Source organism: Maylandia zebra, linkage group LG17 (genome assembly GCF_041146795.1).
Source record: "Maylandia zebra isolate NMK-2024a linkage group LG17, Mzebra_GT3a, whole genome shotgun sequence".
NCBI classification, from domain to species: Eukaryota; Metazoa; Chordata; class Actinopteri; order Cichliformes; family Cichlidae; genus Maylandia; species Maylandia zebra.
Window position 1 is genome coordinate 26881462 of NC_135183.1, and position 17864 is coordinate 26899325.

Below are 17864 nucleotides of genomic sequence, written 5' to 3' on the forward strand. Positions count from 1 at the left end.
GTGACCTCCTGTCCCTCACTGACTAAAATGCCTCAAGATTCTGGACAATGGTAGACTGAGCCAGTTTGTTATTCTGTTAGATATAAAGATGGGAATTTTTCCTGCACATGAAAAATAATGAACTCAAGAGGAAGATTTCATATCTTCTGCTAAGAAAAAAATCACCAGTATTTGTACTTTTTTCCCCAGATGAGCAGAAAAGCAAAACAGGTAAATGTATAGGCTCCTAATCACTGCGCACACGAATTGAGCCCATTCTCTGTTACATTACAGATCAAAATATTTACTCAGGGAAAAATATCATTGCAAATTTGATTCCAGACAGTTGAATAAAGAGAAGCTGATTTTGAATCATTCTGGAAGGCAAGTCAAGCAAATCCTTCGTCCCTACAATGCAGGCCATGTGAGGATGAATCATGCTGTCACTGTGCCTGAGAGCAGGGCTCTCGCTCCTCATGGGGAGCGTCAGACGGCAGGAAGGAGGAGGTTTTATAGGGCAGAGCACACCAGGTCTTAACCATAAATTTAGCGCCTGCTAAACAAAACACAACTAAAAAGAAAGGGGAAACACACACATACAACTTCACAGCGTATGTGATTTATTCTTAATAAATTACATTTTCCATTGAACCACATCATATAACAGTTTACATCCTGAGCTGATATCAGTTAGAAGGAAATTTGATGATTGAACAGCAACTTTAAAAAAGCACCAATCAGGAAGGGCACAGTGTGAGAATAACACAAGCATTATTGAATTTCATCCTTACTTTGATTTATTCTTTTTTTGTGCTTATTGCTCCAGCTGCACATGGAGTCCACACCTTTCTCACTGACGTGAGTGGTTTCGATAAAGGTACAGGGACACTTGCCTCTCTCAGTAAAACCTCAGAATTTTCACTCAAATTAAGGATTTGTTTTTCAAGTCACATTAAGAAAAGCATCCTTAAAGATTGTAACTACTTTTTCCAAGTGCTCTCAACAAGTGAAGGCTCAGTAGTAAGACAGCGTGCAGTAATAAGTAATATCTAAAGTTAAAACAGTTATATAGTTATATGAAAAAAAGGCAATTAAAGCAGAAAAATGTCTTAAGACTGGCAACATGAAATTCGAGTATAAATTATAAATCACATGCTGTGATTATATTTTATAGAAAACATTTCCTTTGATCCACGTTCAAAAGTACAAACAGTTCTGACATACAAATAACCTCTTCAGCTTTGAAAAGAATTTAATTCATAAAAACTTTATCATGCTATCCATTTTTAATGCTCATCAAAGTGCACCAAAAGCTCCAAATGTGCTGGTATGTTTAGAAAGTGTTGACACAAAGCACACATACCCTCTGTTACCCACAGTATGTGCATTCACGAAAAGGCTGCAGTGTCTAGAAACGGTTTGAAACTGTCAATGATGAATACTGACCCAATGCAGAAGTTCGAAAGCATCACAGCACAGACAAACCAAACTCACTTCATCACTTCTAACAAATCATAGGACGTCTATGATAGCTTTTACGATTACATACATACATACATACAAAAGTGGAAAATCTCTTGCACATGTGCAATCCTCAACCCCAAAAAACACATATTTTTCATTTAAATCTTTCATCTGTTGGTAAATAGTAGTGATAGAAAAAAAATGGGTTTGAGAAGAACCGATGATCAGGTTTGCTGGCTTTTTAGAAATCAGTGTTACCTTTTAAATGCACCTCTTTGTGTTTAAAAAGATGTGTGTAATGCAGATTCAAGGAAGAAGATTTCACAGTGCATCATTTAAAGCTGGCGCAAACTGGTCATGTGACCCCAGCAAAGTGTATTTGTCTAATGCTCTCAAGGCTATTGTTACTGACTGTGCAAAGTGAAAATGTAAACTGTTTTTCTTAGATGCGCAGGGCGTTTAGCGTTGGACAAGTCTGCATACATTATGCAATTGAGCAGTTCTTGCAATAAGCTGGATGATGGTGTCTGTTTCTGTCATCTTTTGGAGCGGTGCCGGCGGCGTTATCGTCACACCACTCTCTGGAGGATGTAGAGGATGCCGATATTGTCGATAGTGACGAAGGTGGAGAAGTCAGATGACACGTGTATCTTCTTTAAGGCGCTTCCCGTTGTATAGAAGGTCTGCAGAGCTTTCCCTGTCTTCACTTCCCACCACTTGATATAAAGAAGAAGGACAAAAAAACAAGAACATGTTCAAATCATTACGTTTGACCCAAGGGTATCTGAAAGAACAAGAAGTTATGTACAAACCATTGAAGAAAATATGTATTTAGTTACATTTCTCTGGAACAAGTAAATCAAGGCAGAAGTCGTGTAATGTACATTATGATTTGTCTGATTCATGAAACAAAGACAACAACAAAAACTAAAAAGACTCAGTAGTTTACGATGGCTGCCCAGAAGACCATTTCGAATTTAATATTCTAAAATCTCCAGACTCAAACTCACGCACACACCCACAGGCTCTCTCAAATACTTCGATGGAGACCCATAAACACACCACCCCCTGCAGCTTTTTTGAGTTATTCCCTTTAATCTCAGTTTAAAGTTGACATTTTCCATTGAAGCTCCTTCACACTGGGATGAATCATCAAAGGCACATCAAGTCAATCATTAATAGCTTGGCACGAGTGTGTGTGTGTGTGTGTGTGTGTGTGTGTGTGTGTGTGTGTGTGTGTGTGTGTGTATTCAGCGTTTACAATATTAGGCACGATGATGACACATCAAAACAAGAAACGATGCCCCTTCCAGCTAAATAAAGATGGCGTGACTTTTTTAATAGGTTTAATCTTTAGTAGCTGAGCATGTTTTTGTTATGAACCTTTAGCTGCTCTGAGTGTGGGTTAATAAAGGAAAGCAGGCGAATCCCTAAGTCTATCGACAGACTGCAACAGAAGAGGTGGCAGCAGCAGATTGCTGGCTTATAGGAGGTGCGCACACTCACGCACACACACAGCCCATTAATCACACAAACCCTACAGCAACTTTAAAGTGAGCTCATTTGCATACCCCCCAAAAAGGCATCGCAAAAAAAATGTGGCAAGGTTCCTTTTGTTCAGATTTTCACGCTGCACCACTGTGTGTGTGTGTGTGTGTGCGTGTGTGTTGTTGTTGTTGCTGCTGCTTCAAGGCACTGGCAATACTTGTTCACTAGACTTCCTTCACTGTTACTATTGGCTGCTAAGATCTTGGTAGAAAAGACAACAGAGAAGACTCCTATAATAGTCTCCTAAAATGTCATATTTATAATTTATAATCAAAGCAGTTGCTTTAAATTGGTGACACTTGCCTATACTAGTTAATGTCCTACTTAATGTCCTATATGGTGCAGGTAGATGATTTCATCTTAACTAAGCCCCCGTGTCAGGATTTTGACTTTAAAAGAAAAAGTATCCACTACTTTAGCACTGGGGGAAATGGAGACAGGAGTATCTGGTATTAAAACAAACAAACCAAAAAAAACAAAACAATCTTATTGTCTGCAGGGTGAATAATTTTAAATCTAGGTTATTTGTGACCCAGAAGATTAAAGATGTTTTTTTAAATATAGTGCAATGTGGTGCATTTTTCCATTAACATCCTTCTTTAATTGCTAAAAATAATCTTCTCTCTCATGCCCAGACTTCTCCTGGTAGCCCAGCACCTGGACACACTACTATGAAATATTTGTGGTGAATATGAGACAGTTTCTACTGAGTTTAAATGGAACAAAAAGCAGGTCGGGTTACACTTAGGTTATTTTAAGCCCCCCTTTTTGTGGTTTTCACATCATTACACAGCTCGTATCTGACAAGGAACCCTTATGGAAATGGAAATAATGTCTCCATCTCCTTCGTCTATATTCAGCCATAAATCAGACAAGAAAATATTTCACAACATATTATATTAAACATACTTTGTCTAACAAAACATTTGCATACAAAGGCTGCTTTACATAAAAGCTATTAGTACAGATTTGTTACCTTGAACTTCAAAGCTATGCTATGTAATTTGCTACTGCCTTCAAGGCTAAACGTGACCTGAGAGTAAACATGACTTTATGTCAAAGCAATTAATTCCTACATGGTTCATAAATGTGAAGAATGAATGTGAATAGAGAGAGACAGGAATAAGCATGCAAAATACCTTCCTCTCGGATAACACAAGAAAAACTGAAGTTGATACAGAGGTCATGGAGGTATATCATCAATATAATGTGGAGCAACAGCCTTGCTTCTCCTATTTTTGTTCTTATACGCAGTGGCAGCAGTTTATGCATATGCATATAGGGTGTATTTAATACAAGGCCAGCTACAAGTGTGGCCTGACCTTAGCTTTTAAGTTGAATAAAATGAGGTTTGATGATGATCAATACAAACTGAATTTCTCTTTGACAAGAGTCAGGAGAAACAGAAAGTATATAATAAAGGGAAGTATTAAAATCAAGGTAAAGTTATTGGGCACATTTTTTACAGCAGGAATCATATTTCTAAGCAGCTATCTGCATTCTAAATTATGTAATCTGTAGGCAAAATACAATTTCTACATGTAGCCAAAGCCCTGTTTAAGTGGGGCTTTGACTGCCGGACTGCACACCCAAAACTGTCTGCTATCATCCACAATAATTCAGCTTTTTATTTACCTTTTTTTTTTTTATTCCATACACAAGAGGCCCAGAAAAATTGCCCCCACAGACAAGTCGGCAGACTGCCCGATGGCTTCCCAGATTGCAAGGGCACGATCAACCCCACTGTGCAGGTTATCCCTCCTCAGAGAGTTTTCTTTAGTTATCTCCCAAACTTGAAATCAAGCAGCCAGGCTGTGCTAGAGACCTCTAAGGAGGCAAAAAACAGAAGACGCCTGACAGAAGACTGTTAGGTTTCATTTTACAAAAAGCTGCCTGAGTACTTGACCCACTTCAAGCTTCTCCGAAATAGTGAGACCTCAAACAGTCCACTCAAAACTTTTTTTTTTTATTTTTTTAAATCAGGCGGCCTTAGCAGAATTGTCATTCAATCATCAATAGAGCTTAATCAGTCAGATCCCAACACATTTATCTAATGATGGGCTTATCACACTACCCCCCAAAAACGCCTGGAATCTACACTACTTAGTGTAAAAAGGTCAGCTACAGCAAACTGGTGGAAAATTACCATTAGAGAGAGTCTGGCTAACAAGATTTAAACTCGAGTACCGATGACCTTTCATCCTGTATCTCAGCAAAGAGATTTTCAAGGTCAAACCATGATGCCTACAATACAGCCATGAAACAACACAAAAACACGATAGAGGTGGGATCAATTTGATTGGTGAGGCGACAAACCGAGTATATACCGCAGATACCAGAGGAGGGCAGAGACACACTTGGCTAAAGCCTAATTGCATCTGAAATGAAACAAAGATGGCTGCTGCCTGTCAAAGAGCTGACAGCTCAAACAAAGAAATAATACTGAGACGCCTGCTGCGCAAGCACACAAACACATATATGAAAATAAACAGACCAATAGACGGACTGAAACAGGCGAGGAAGAGAGCAAACAGAGTCGAAAAACAAGACTGAGCCTCCCAGCAAACAACGGCTGCAGACGAATGATGAAACTCTTTGACGAAATTGATAATAAGGGGAGTAAAAACTCTATAACTCCAAGTGGTTATAAACAGGATTAGCAGAGAGACGCAATGTATGGAGAAAAGAGCTGGTGCAAAATAAATGTTTAAAAAAGCCCGTTGGCTTTGAAGAAGGACGACGGGAGATGTGTGGAGTGAAAGTGTGAAAATCATTTCAGAGTGAGTCTAGATTTACTAGGAGGAAAAAAAAAACTTAGCCAGAAAATCGCTATGTTTAATCATTTACACAGGAGGATGAGGATGAGACTATGCTGGGTGGCATGCATATTTATAGTTTTATGTGACAGGAAGGAAAGTGAGCTTTTTCCAAAAGCTGCAGACGGGAGAAAGGTAAATGATAGGTGAGCAAATCCAGACAGATAAAAGATGCTGAAAACAGTAAAACATATTTCACATTTGTCATAACAACTGTTTATTCTCTCTCGTGGGAATATGCAGCTGGGTTTTGCGTTCGTGTGTCACATGGAGGGCCCATATCCTCGGAGCAGATGGCTGATGTGCTGACATAAACACCATCTCCGTGAGACCACTGATATATGGGAGACAGCTAGTGATGCGTGTAGATGCTAAATAACTAAACTGGAGTTGCTTGCTGGGTGTTCTGTGTGTGTTTGGTGACCACTTTGGGTCTTCTTTGAGATGTAAGACAACACAGTCTGTAGTGAAGCCGCTGAAAGCGGAGGGAAATGGGTTTGTGACAATGTTTGCATGTACAATATGCAAATGCAAAGAAGACAACGCACAGGTGAGGCTAAGTGGAAATTCAGCGTATTCAGAGAATGCATCAGTGCATCAACATGGAAATAATATACAAGCAAAACCAAGTGTAGGTTACACAAATACTACAACTAAAAACACGGGGGATTATTCATTAATAATGGACTTCACTTATATAGCATCCGCCTGCCAGGCAGCTTAGCAAGCAGAATTATGATCTGAAGGCAGTGTTGTGCCAAAAGGAGCTCTATAAACACAGTATAGGATCCTCTCGTTAGCCTTTTTCTTTTAATTAATTAATTTTATTATTCACATTAGCTTACATATAGTTTAGCAATATTTGAAGACACTTTCGACCACAGACACATTAATATATTTCTTTTTCTATCACAGAACCCCCCAAGGACACTTTGCCATGCATACTGGAGGAGCAGCAGGTTCAGTTGTCAATGTTTATTTTTATTCATTTCAATTTTATTTCATTTATATAGCATAAAATCACATATTATCCTTTAATGTTGGAGAGAAAATCCCAACAATCAGACGATCTCTCATGAACTCTTGGTGGCAATGGGAAGAAAATAAAAAAAACCTCCCTTTTAATTCTCACTAAAATAAAAGCTTTATCAAAAAGGAAAGTTTTAAGCCTAGTTTTACTTTAGAGAAGGTGTCTGTCTGCTGAAACTAAACTAGGACCCTGATAGCTGAAAGCTCTGTCTCCCATTCTATTTAGAAAAACTCTAGAAACCACAAGAAAGCCTGCAGGCTAAGAACAAAGTTTTCTAGTGGGAGACCACCTTCATCTACACTGAAGACAAAATTATAACAAAACAATGCTGCCAAACAAGGCCAACATGGAGGTGTTGTGGGAAGATCCTGGTTTTGTCATGTCACTTTTTACTGGGCTGAGGTACAAATAAAGCATCACCTGACACTAGAATATGTGAGAAGAGAGCCGTGGTGGTGCAGTACAGTATAATATTGTAAACTCTGCACTTTAAATGACTGACTTCTGGAATAGCTTTTGGAAATCAGGAACTCAGTTGGCATCCTGTGGCTTCTTACACCACTATGTTAGGTGAAGCAAAAAAATCATGGTAAGGGACTCAGCTGGCACGTCTCATTCCAGTCCCTGAGGGCCTTAGGCAGCCACAGGAGCAGAAACCATCAGTTTCTGGGTAAAACCGGTGAGCTTGTAGTACATTTTTATTGCCAGAGAAGGACAGGGGGAAACTGTTATGTAATAAACGAATAAATAAAAAACTCAAAAAAAGAACATAAAACAAAAAGAACTTCCTTCTGTAACCATCAAGGGAAAGTGAAGCAGCAGTCCAAAAGCTATTATCCCTGATAGCAAATGATAGAAGTTATACCAACAATCAGTGGGAGTACAAATGGCACTGGATGAAAAGCACAAATATTTATGGCATCTCCTTTGACTAAAACGTGATGTCAAAACAATGGCCACTGATCCCCTTATCAATACAGCCAAAGCATTCTGTAGATTCAGATAGTGTCAAGCTCACATACACAGAGGTTAGAATGACATCTGGGGAAGGCCTGATAGCGTCTGTGTGAATGTGAGTAACCCCAGTTCATCTCAGGCAACAACAGAGGAGAACCAGACTGGCTCAGACAGGCCCTCACCATTAGCTGTGGTGATTCTAAATAGGTCTGCTTATTCGGGCTACCTGAGGGAAAGTCAGGATTGCTTATGTAATAAAAAAACAAAACAGTTTTTATATTCATTTGAGGACCAGAGTGATGCTTATGTGTGAACACAGTTGGGTCTTTTAGAAGGGAGGAAGGAGGTAATTCATCTTCCTCTTACATAAATAGAGTCCAGGGGGAATAAGTACAGTTTCTATGCTAAGTAGAAATAAGAAGAAAAGTATCTAGAGCCAGACCACAAGGAGTGGACGCTGGAGAGGAAGAAGATTTAAAAAAAAAAAGAAAAAAAAAAGGGACCGACCAGAGGTGATTTTGTAAGGCCACCTCCATTTCATAAAGAGAAAGTGAGGGATTTAGCGTGTGAGCAGGTCATGAGTCTAGCAGAGAGGGACACAGCGCGACTCTGAGGCTGAATTATTTATCCAAGGTTCCGCTGCTGAAATATTGATGCTCAGACAATCCTCTACACATCTCTCCCTCACACGCTGGCTTTCTTCCTTCACTTTTCTCTCACCAGCATTCCCACCAGCTACTCCTTATTCACTGCAGATAAACCAGAACCACCCCCCCCTCCCAAAAAATGGAAATGAATATGGATTCTGCAGAGAAAAAAATGAAAAGCAACAAAGACACATCACATCATTGAATTTTTTCCCCACTTTTCATCCTCAGTGTCTTATTGTTCTTTGTCATGTATTCCCCGACTTTATGATTTAAAAATGTAGCAAAGATAAATGAAAAAATATATATATGCAGATCAAGAGACTCCATAACAGGGAAAGAACAAGAAACATCAAAAGAAATGGCGAGAGACAAAAAATGTACTTGATGGATAAAAGAGCAGCTGGGGATTAAGAAAAGAAGACAAATATATAATTTACACTTAGATTATGTGTGAAACTGGCAAAAAAAACAACGAGTGAAAAGAGGAGAGCTAACTTCAACAGAAAATCTTGTTTTCACATTAACAGTTTGGCCCAAAGCTAGAAAGCTGTGACGAGTGAGCTTCATTTGATTTAATCAGAAAATTACTGTTACATTTACAACACATACATGTAACAGCTATTTTATACATTTATAATAAATCATTTGTTGGGTTTATAAGGAAAGGGCAGGTGTGACCATTTAAATCTTGATTTTATTACAAAAAAATAATAAAAATCAGATTCTACAGCAACAGAAATAAGTGGCCACGCTTAATTTAGAAAAAGTAAACAACAATGAAATCATAGCTCCAACCAGCAGGGCTGGAAGGACAGATGGTGGTGATAACTGTGATTCAAACAAGATAAAAAAGACTGAACTAACTTTTGTTATTTTTCCTTTCTAAGAATTTTCTAGAGCAGTGAAAACAAGAGCAATGTGCAAGCTTTTGTTTTTTGCTCCGTTTTAAAGCACAATTGTTTATTATTCTTTGATTTAATTATGTGGATATGATCCATGTGTAGCATTTGTTTCACTGTTTGGCAAAATTTGGTTAAATGTTTAGTAATAAAGTAGTAGTAGTAATAAATAAAAATAATAAAACAATAATAGTTATTTCAGAATATTCTACGTATATTCGTATTTCTATGACTTTAAATTGTTATAACCTGTTACTCTGATGTGCATAACAAAGTCCTAAAAAATGAAACAACTATACTCACAAAGTATCCCATGCCAATATGTTCTTGTCAGTCTGATAACCTGTTCTCATACGGCAGTCTCATCACTTTGACCTTCAGATTAATCGATTGATCTTATATTTATACAGTAATTTCTATATGTTGACAATATCACACTGGTAAGAATCATAGTTTCTAAGCTAAAAGGCTTTCTGTCAATTTTGGATCCAAAAATTATTAAATTGACCTTGAAGACCTTGGTGGATAGAAGCCAATTTGAATGGACTGTTAACAGACAAAATAACACGCACGCACACAAACTCTACCATAAACATAACCTCCTTAGTGAAAGCAATAAAGAACAAAATTAAATGCCAGAAAAAGAATACAAAATGGTAAATGGCCTGTATTTGTATAGCGCTTTACTAGTCCCTAAGGACCCCAAAGCGCTTTACACATTGAGTCATCCACCCATTCACACACACATTTACACGAATGCTTGATGGCAAGCTACATTGTAGCCACAGCCACCCTGGGGCGCACTGACAGAGGCGAGGCTGCCGAACACTGGCGTCACCGGGCCTTCTGACCACCACCAGTAGGCAACGGGTGAAGTGTCTTGCCCAAGGACACAACGACCGAGACTGTCCAAGCCGGGGCTCGAACCGGCAACCTTCCGATTACAAGGCAAACTCCCAACTCTTGAGCCAAAAACATATCAAGATACAGAATAAGTAAAATCAGTAGGAATGCGCCATTTCAAAATGTATTTTTATTTTTGACATCACAATAGCTTTGCATGATTCACAGTTCAAAACAATCCTTCTGTATCTATGCCTTGCCGTAGCCACTCAGAACATCCCTGTCTAACACAAACGGTTCCCTTCTAGTTGACTTTTGCCTGATTGCTTCTCTCTTGCAAAGAGAAGACTTGAACAGCGAGCTGGTGGGGCTTCTGCGCTTACCACCAGAGCTGTGTGCTTGAGACGACCACATAACGTATACCCACTCTCTTTGTTGCAGCCTTATGACCCACATGGGATGAAAATGACCAACTAACTACCTTGCTCTTATTGCCGTTATATAGAGCCAAGAGTAGGAAGAAACTGCAGACTGAAGCTGAGTTTTTGGCTCACAGGGATCACTTGCACATATGCCGACCTCATTATGTGAAACTTTGGCTGTTTCCTATGAGCACCCACCACAGTAACAGTATATATATGTGACATGAAAGCCTACTTTAAAGAACAAGCTTGAGTAAGCTCATTTGTGAGCGAGCGTCTTTGCATTTTGAAAAGCACACACCACCTAGCTCTACTTTTCCCCTCTATCAGTAATCTAACACATCTTCCCTGCCTCATTTCGTCTTGCTGTTCCTTTTTTTTAAGAACAAACAGAGACCCTTCTTTTACAGCAAGCGAGACAATTAACCCTGGCTTAATGAGCGACGCAGAGGAAACAACCGCCTCCAAGAGGCAGATAAATATTTCACCAGCTTGTGTTCATACCCAAAGTACAGAAACCAGGCCATCTTCATTCCGATATCAACTCTCTCTAAAGTTCTTCGCTCTTCTTTTATCTCATACAGAAACAAATTCCCAAGCAGACAGTCGAGGGAGTACGTGTCTGCTCTGGATGTATTTTGACCACATGAGAAAGAGCATGTGCATGTTAAAATATGCATTAAAAAAAACAAGAAGGAGAACTGTTGTTCTGTCTAAGAAAAAGATAGTCGGCTTTCAGGGGGTCTTTTGCATCTTGTGAGTGTGTGCAGGTATTTTTAGAGCCAGGTCTGCTTCTACGTTGGAGCAGCACTGCGGGATGCTTATTTCTGAAGCACGAACCCATTGAATGAAAGCAAAGCTGCAAACGCTGCCTGAACCAACATGGTGGCCTATTACACTGACTCTTAGAAGGCTATAAAAATGTGTTATTTCCATCTCTGGACCAATTTTGAAGGAGTGGGAGTGGACTGATCAAAGTGAAAGCCAAGGGGTGCAACAAATTCCAAATATACTAAAGGTGGCTATCTTTTTGTTGCTACACAAAAAAGAAAGATTCGAAGTACACACAAGCGTTGCGTGGAGATAAAATGAACCTCATGAAGAAATTAATTGTTATCATTGTTGTTGCAAATAACATAACCTCAAAGCATATTAGAGGAACGACAGAAAGAGAAAACCAGAAAGTCACAGCCACACAAACTGCAGCTATAAATAAAGTTGCGATTCACTGTATTAATAGATTATTGACCAAGGGCTTGTGGCAAGTGTGAACGCTCTCACATGGGCCTATCCCATCCTTTCATAAAACAAAAAACACAGGCATAGCAGATCTTGATGCTTTTTCTCACGATAAGCATCATTCAGTCCAAATATTTATCGTTCTCTTTCAGGATGTAGTCATGCCATCTTCAGATTTCTGTCTAGGCCTGCTTTTGTTTCAAAAGTTGTAAGTATGACTGGCAGCCTATGTAAGTGTTTTTTTCTATCTGAATAAGCACCAAAGTGAGCTCTACATGATTTATTAGTGTAACAGAGTTAGCTTCCAGTGTCAGAATAAAGGACACAGACAAAACATCACGAACTGCAGTTCATTTCGCAATTAAGGGACTTGTTTGTTGGCCTACATTTGATGAAGGGCTGAAATTAGAATCACAGGAGAGAGGTAATAACCTGTGACACACTAGGATTGGAAATAAACATGGCAGCTCCTCAGTCAGCGTTGGTCCCTGTGACACAGCAGCGAAAGGTGCCAAAGAGTGCCAGTTCACTTAGTAAACAACATTTTCAAGACTTGAGCCCACTTATTCTGTTCTATTTATATTTTGGTCTTAAGCAGTAGTTCTCCAAGTTTTCTGAAGGTCTCCTTGAACATTGGCTGGTTTGTACCAGCCCTTGTTTTCTGATCATTCTCAGAGGAATGTTTGTTTTGTTCGTTGGTTTGTTAATCATTCAAACATTTAAAATAGCACCTTACTCAAGGGATGAACCAGTGTTGTGCATACACATAACAGACAATTGGCTGCCTGTTGCAGAAACATTTTTTTTGTAGTTGTATCCAGGAAAAATCCCCAAAACAACACAGTTGTTGACCAACCGTCCTCTTGCACTTGTTTACTTCTAAAAGCCTATATGACATATTTTTATTTCACCATTCATTTACCGCACAGAGAAGGCATCGTTTAAATATGTTAAAGTTTTCTTTAAGTAAACAGTATTATTAAAGATCTTCATGACTGGCACAAGTGCCCTCAAATTATGGTCACCCTTTACTAGCTAAAAGTTAACTGGCACAGTTTGGAGTGTACCATCACAATATTTTAAGGAAACTGGGCAAATAGTGGACAAAATAAAACATCTGCAGCAGATGAACAGGATCTGAAAGTTACAGAGCCCCGCAAGGGACATGGGAGAAAAAAAAAATTAAGACGGACTTTTGCGAGATCTCGCAAAACAAACTCGGGATCTCGCAAAACTTTTAGCCGCATTCTTCGGAGGCCGCCAGCTCGAAGCCGACCGGGAGGTCAAGGCACAATGTGCCGGGAGAGCGGCGTTCCTCCCGGCTGTAGTAGGTCTCGACCTCCCGTTAGCTTCGAGATGGTGGGTGTCAGATCTCCGAAAACGTCGCAGCACTTTTGAAAATATGTGATGTCTTGTAAACCGAGCAGATATTCGACATTTACACAACTACATTCACGCCTCAAAATATCTTAAAAGTTTATTTTGAAGAACCAGAAAGAGTAATATTACAACTAAGTAGCTGCCGCCATTGTTGGAATTCAACTTTTGCGAGATCCCGAGTTTGTTTTGCGAGATCTCGCAAAAGTTCATCGTAATTTTTTTTTCCTCCCATGTCCCTTGCGGGGCTCTGTAGAAAGTTATGTCTTTAAGAGATAGAAAAATGTATCTGGCTCATCAGTTGATCCATGTGCTGTTCACTAAAGCATTATCAGAAATGTTCTCAGTGGCTGTGAGAAATCATTTTTAAATAATGGAAATCATAAGAAAATTGCCAAATTGTAAAAGAAGTAGACTGAAAAATCAGAGACAAGAGGTCTGATGGAGTGATGAATCCAAATTTCCAATTTTTGGATAAAACAGTTGGGATATGTATGGAGAAGTTCAGGACAACAGTGAGAGTCTACATCATCTGTAAAACGGTAGAGGTGCTTTCATGGTTTGGAGCTGCATTTGTTGAGGATTTTGTCAAACATTGTGAAATTTTGAAAACAAAAAAGTGCAGTCAAATTTTGATCCACAATGCAATACCATCTGGAGTCCAAAGGCATCCATGTTAATAAGTGATTCTAAATTGGAAGCAGCTGTGGATCTGAGTGTGTGGAGGTCTGTCCTGTAATGGAGTGGCGTCCCCATACTCTATAATGGCTGGGATAGAGGCTCACTAAATCACTTGGTGACACGTGAATTCTAAAATATTCAACATTTTGAAACACACCGCCCCCTTTTTCTTATGTCCAATCAAAAATAAATAAAAATAAATAAATATCACATATGCAACAAGTATTATTTATGCAGAAGAAGAAAAAAGACTTTACACAACAGGATCTAGAGACAGAAGAATGAATAGTTGTAATGACTAATGTTTAGCCTTGAGAGAAAGCATTAAGATCGGCTTTGCCGGTGAGGAAACATGAGACACATTTACTCATGGCTTAGTCAACCTCATTATACGAGAGTCTTGACTGCTCGATACCTCACCCATCCCCCGGGAGAGGTGAATGCAGTTACTCTGGACAGTTCTTTTTGCTCAGACCTACGCAACTTGCTGCTATGCTATCAACTGTCTCTTGAGGGAAGGTCAGCGCAACCTTCACTCCTTCATTTCATCTAGTCTCCCCGCCCTCCTACCTCACTTTGAGTCTTGCTTGGAGTGATGACTGGCTCTAACAATTCACTGGCCGCCAAGGAGTTGTTAGGACGCTTAATAATGTTGGCTTGAGCTGATGAAACAGCAAAGAGACGGATTTTGATATGATGGATGAAAGCTAAAAAGGCACACTGATAACCACAGTGTGTGATTGTATTAAAAAAATAATCTAACGACAACTGAAGGAAGGTGTAAAACAGAGATAACAGAAACAGGATGAACAGGTCTTCTGGGAACCCAAGAAAAATAGGGACTGGAAGCAAGGGGAGTCCAAGAAAGTAAAAAGGTGAAATTGTGTTTCTCCCTTTTTCCTCCATCACACGTTCGCCTGATAAGTGATGGCTGACAACAGAAGTAGCAGGGGAGAACCATCACCTGAAATACTCGTATCCATCTGGGCTTACACCTTTTAGAAGTGTATGTATATATGTATGCTTGTGTGCGATTTAGTATGTGTTTGGCAATTCTGTGCTGCTATTGCCCTGTTCTAGTGAAGACTATGTTAATTTAAGGTGGAATTTAGTTAGTTAATCAAAGTTAGTTGGTACAATCACCGCCCAATAATGCAAAAAAAATCACATTCAATGAGTTTTCAATGCAGTCTCGATGCTGAAGGTTATTTTCTCACATTAGTAGCCTTTTTTACAGAACTCTTACTTCCTATCATTTCCTGGTACAAAGAGGATGAACAGTAGCAAAGTGGTTGGTCAGATGACATACCTGTGCAGGTAGAGAGATGGTTGGGAGAGAGGACTCTTGGAGATTGGGTGAACAAGGGTGATGGAAAGAGCTACAGTAACTACGGGGGATATAGCTGAACTGCCATATCATGAAGATATGGAAAAGAACTGTTGAAGCTGGGCAGGAACAGAATAGGAAGATCAGAGAAGATTCATAGATGTAGTGAAGGAAGACATGCAGAGGGTTGGTGTGGCAGAAGAGGAAACGAAGGATGGGATGTGACAGAAGCGGATAATCTGATGCGGCAACCCCTAAATGGAGTAGCTGAAATAGGAAGAAGACTTCTCATTAGGGCTTGCTAGATTATCCAACAAGTTTCTTGGATTCTAATTTTAAAACAAGTCTGATCCAACTGATGCAAGATGATCAACCAAACAGGATTCAGATCCCTGCTAACGACATGGCTCCTAAGCCTGGTTTATGACAGGTCGCTTAGTAACACAGAACAAACCTGAAGCCTGGGTTAAACTCTGTTGAGGATATGGACACGCAAAGCTGGGGACCCAACAGCCTAGTATTCATTTGGGTTATACTTCTTTGAAGTTCACTGCCCAGGTGCATGCGTAGCTGGTGACTGTCATTTAAACTCACCGTCCAATAAGCTGACTCATGGATGCAGAAAGTATAAAATCTCCTAAAGAGTACCCACTGTTACTGATTAGGGCTCAATACTATAGGACAGGTCTTTTTCTTTTGAGTCAGTATTTACAAAGAGACACTTGAGTGCTTTTGTTTTGTTTGTAACATAATGGTGTGAATTATTCTGGGCTGGTGGGGGTGCGTGTGTGTTCTTGCAGTCAGGATGAGCCTTTTCACACCTGCTGCCTCCCTGTTGGACCATGGCACTGTGACGGATTGTCTCATCGCCGTTTGCAGAGTTTGTGTGTTCGTGTGTGTATCAAGGCCAGGTGTGAGACAGGTACAGCATTTCCTGGCAGGACCCAGAACAGAAGAGAGAAATGATGGGAGTCACTGTAGAATGTAACGGCCTCTCTCTGAGGGCTGGACCACGCCACTACATCAAATCCTGACACACACACACACACACACCCCAAACAATTCCTGAAGGCGTTTGTTTTGTAAGAAATACAAGCAATTTAATGTGTTTTTTTTCCTCTTTTTTTTTAAGAGAAAAAGAAACACTGGTGACAAGGAGCACGAGAAGTTTAATTAAACACTCTACACCGGCATCTACCCACAACAGGGGACTGGACTAACACATACCCTCACACAATGGCCTGCTGCTTTTAATTACACTCGCATCATTCACCCAAGCATACAGAGAAGCAGGGCGTGATAAAACGCACAGAATGAGAGCAGCACAGACGTGGAAAAACAGCAGCTTGAGAGATGATTAAGGAAGGAGTACTGACAGAGACAAGAAAACACAAAAGCACCAGGACAAACAAGAAAACATCATTCTGCACAGGTGGCCAAGGAGACAAATAGAAGGAGACAAACAATAAGAGCTACAAGGCTCGTGTTGTATCATATCAAGCCATCGTCTAAGAGAGATCCATGGGAGATGTCACCCGCTGTCACTGCTCTGGCTCTTATCCGGCCAGCAACATCATCATTCTGCTAGCATCAACACACCGAGTCACACCGTGGAAGGGCTTCTCATGTTTACAGCTGTGATCAGAGAGGATCTGATAGCTGAAAACTCTCCACTGAATCACATCGCGATAAGGAAAACATTCTCGGGTGTGCTCCGCTTTGCTTACTATGACAGCTGTCTTCCAAAACGCTGTCGCACAAATGAAACGTGGTTCGGTCTTAGCAGTGTTATCACCTGCTGTGTTTAATCCGTTTAAACTGAACTTTGGTTCGTTTGTTCAGATAGGAACTGAGTAATCGCACTTGGGTGTGGACCAAAACAACCGGACCAAGACCCTTTGAAGGAGGTGATCTCATTGCAGATCCAAACAAACTCCAGTGCGGTTTGTTTATGGTGTGAACGTGAGCCGATCTCGATCCGAATCAACTACCAGGTGTACGTTGTAAGTTTGAGCTATAAAACCTCCAATACTCACGTATGCTTTGTATTCTGGCATGTGGCAAGGTACTATAGATGTGCAAGGGTCTGTAGGAGCTAGCTACTACCTGTGAAATGAACCTAAATTCTCCAGTAGTCCAGAACGCACTTTCTTCCTGTACTTACTACATTATAATCTATGAAATAACTGCAGAATTAACAAAAACAGTGATTAAAGGGTTCATTTTGGTTTATATCAAACCTAATCTAAATTGTTCTTATGCTAATACTACTTCCAAATATTGCCCCCAAGATACATTTGCTGCAGTCTTTAAATTTTGGTTTGCTGTTTCTCTGCATAAACACATTGGTTTAGATCTGTCGTGTAGCATTACGAGTCAGTGGAGTTTCGAGCTCTGTAATGCTATTTATATGTGCTGATTATTATTCAAATTCGTAAACAATAAAGACTGCGATCACATCCTGATTCTGGATCAGATTTTTTTCTAGCCAAGTTAATCAAATTGGTCGACTCCTGACACCAAACATATTAGGAACGTTTTAAGCATTTTACAGTTGTTTATTGAAACCACGAAGAATGAATTTGTTATTATGGTGAAGGTATAGTTTTACAGTACACTGCATTGTCATTTT

At 39.8% G+C, this 17864-nt stretch overlaps 1 protein-coding gene across 1 annotated transcript in view; it reads right to left on the minus strand.

Moving 5' to 3' along the window:
* Positions 1 to 582: 582 nt before the first annotated feature.
* The window catches only part of apaf1 (apoptotic peptidase activating factor 1), a 45814-nt gene continuing 28532 nt past the window's right edge, over positions 583 to 17864 (minus strand). Inside the window, exon 27 of the mRNA XM_004548324.4 lies at positions 583 to 2159. Coding sequence (XP_004548381.1) covers positions 2013 to 2159 — 147 coding nt within the window. The 3' untranslated portion in view covers positions 583 to 2012. The remainder of the gene's footprint in view (positions 2160 to 17864) is intronic.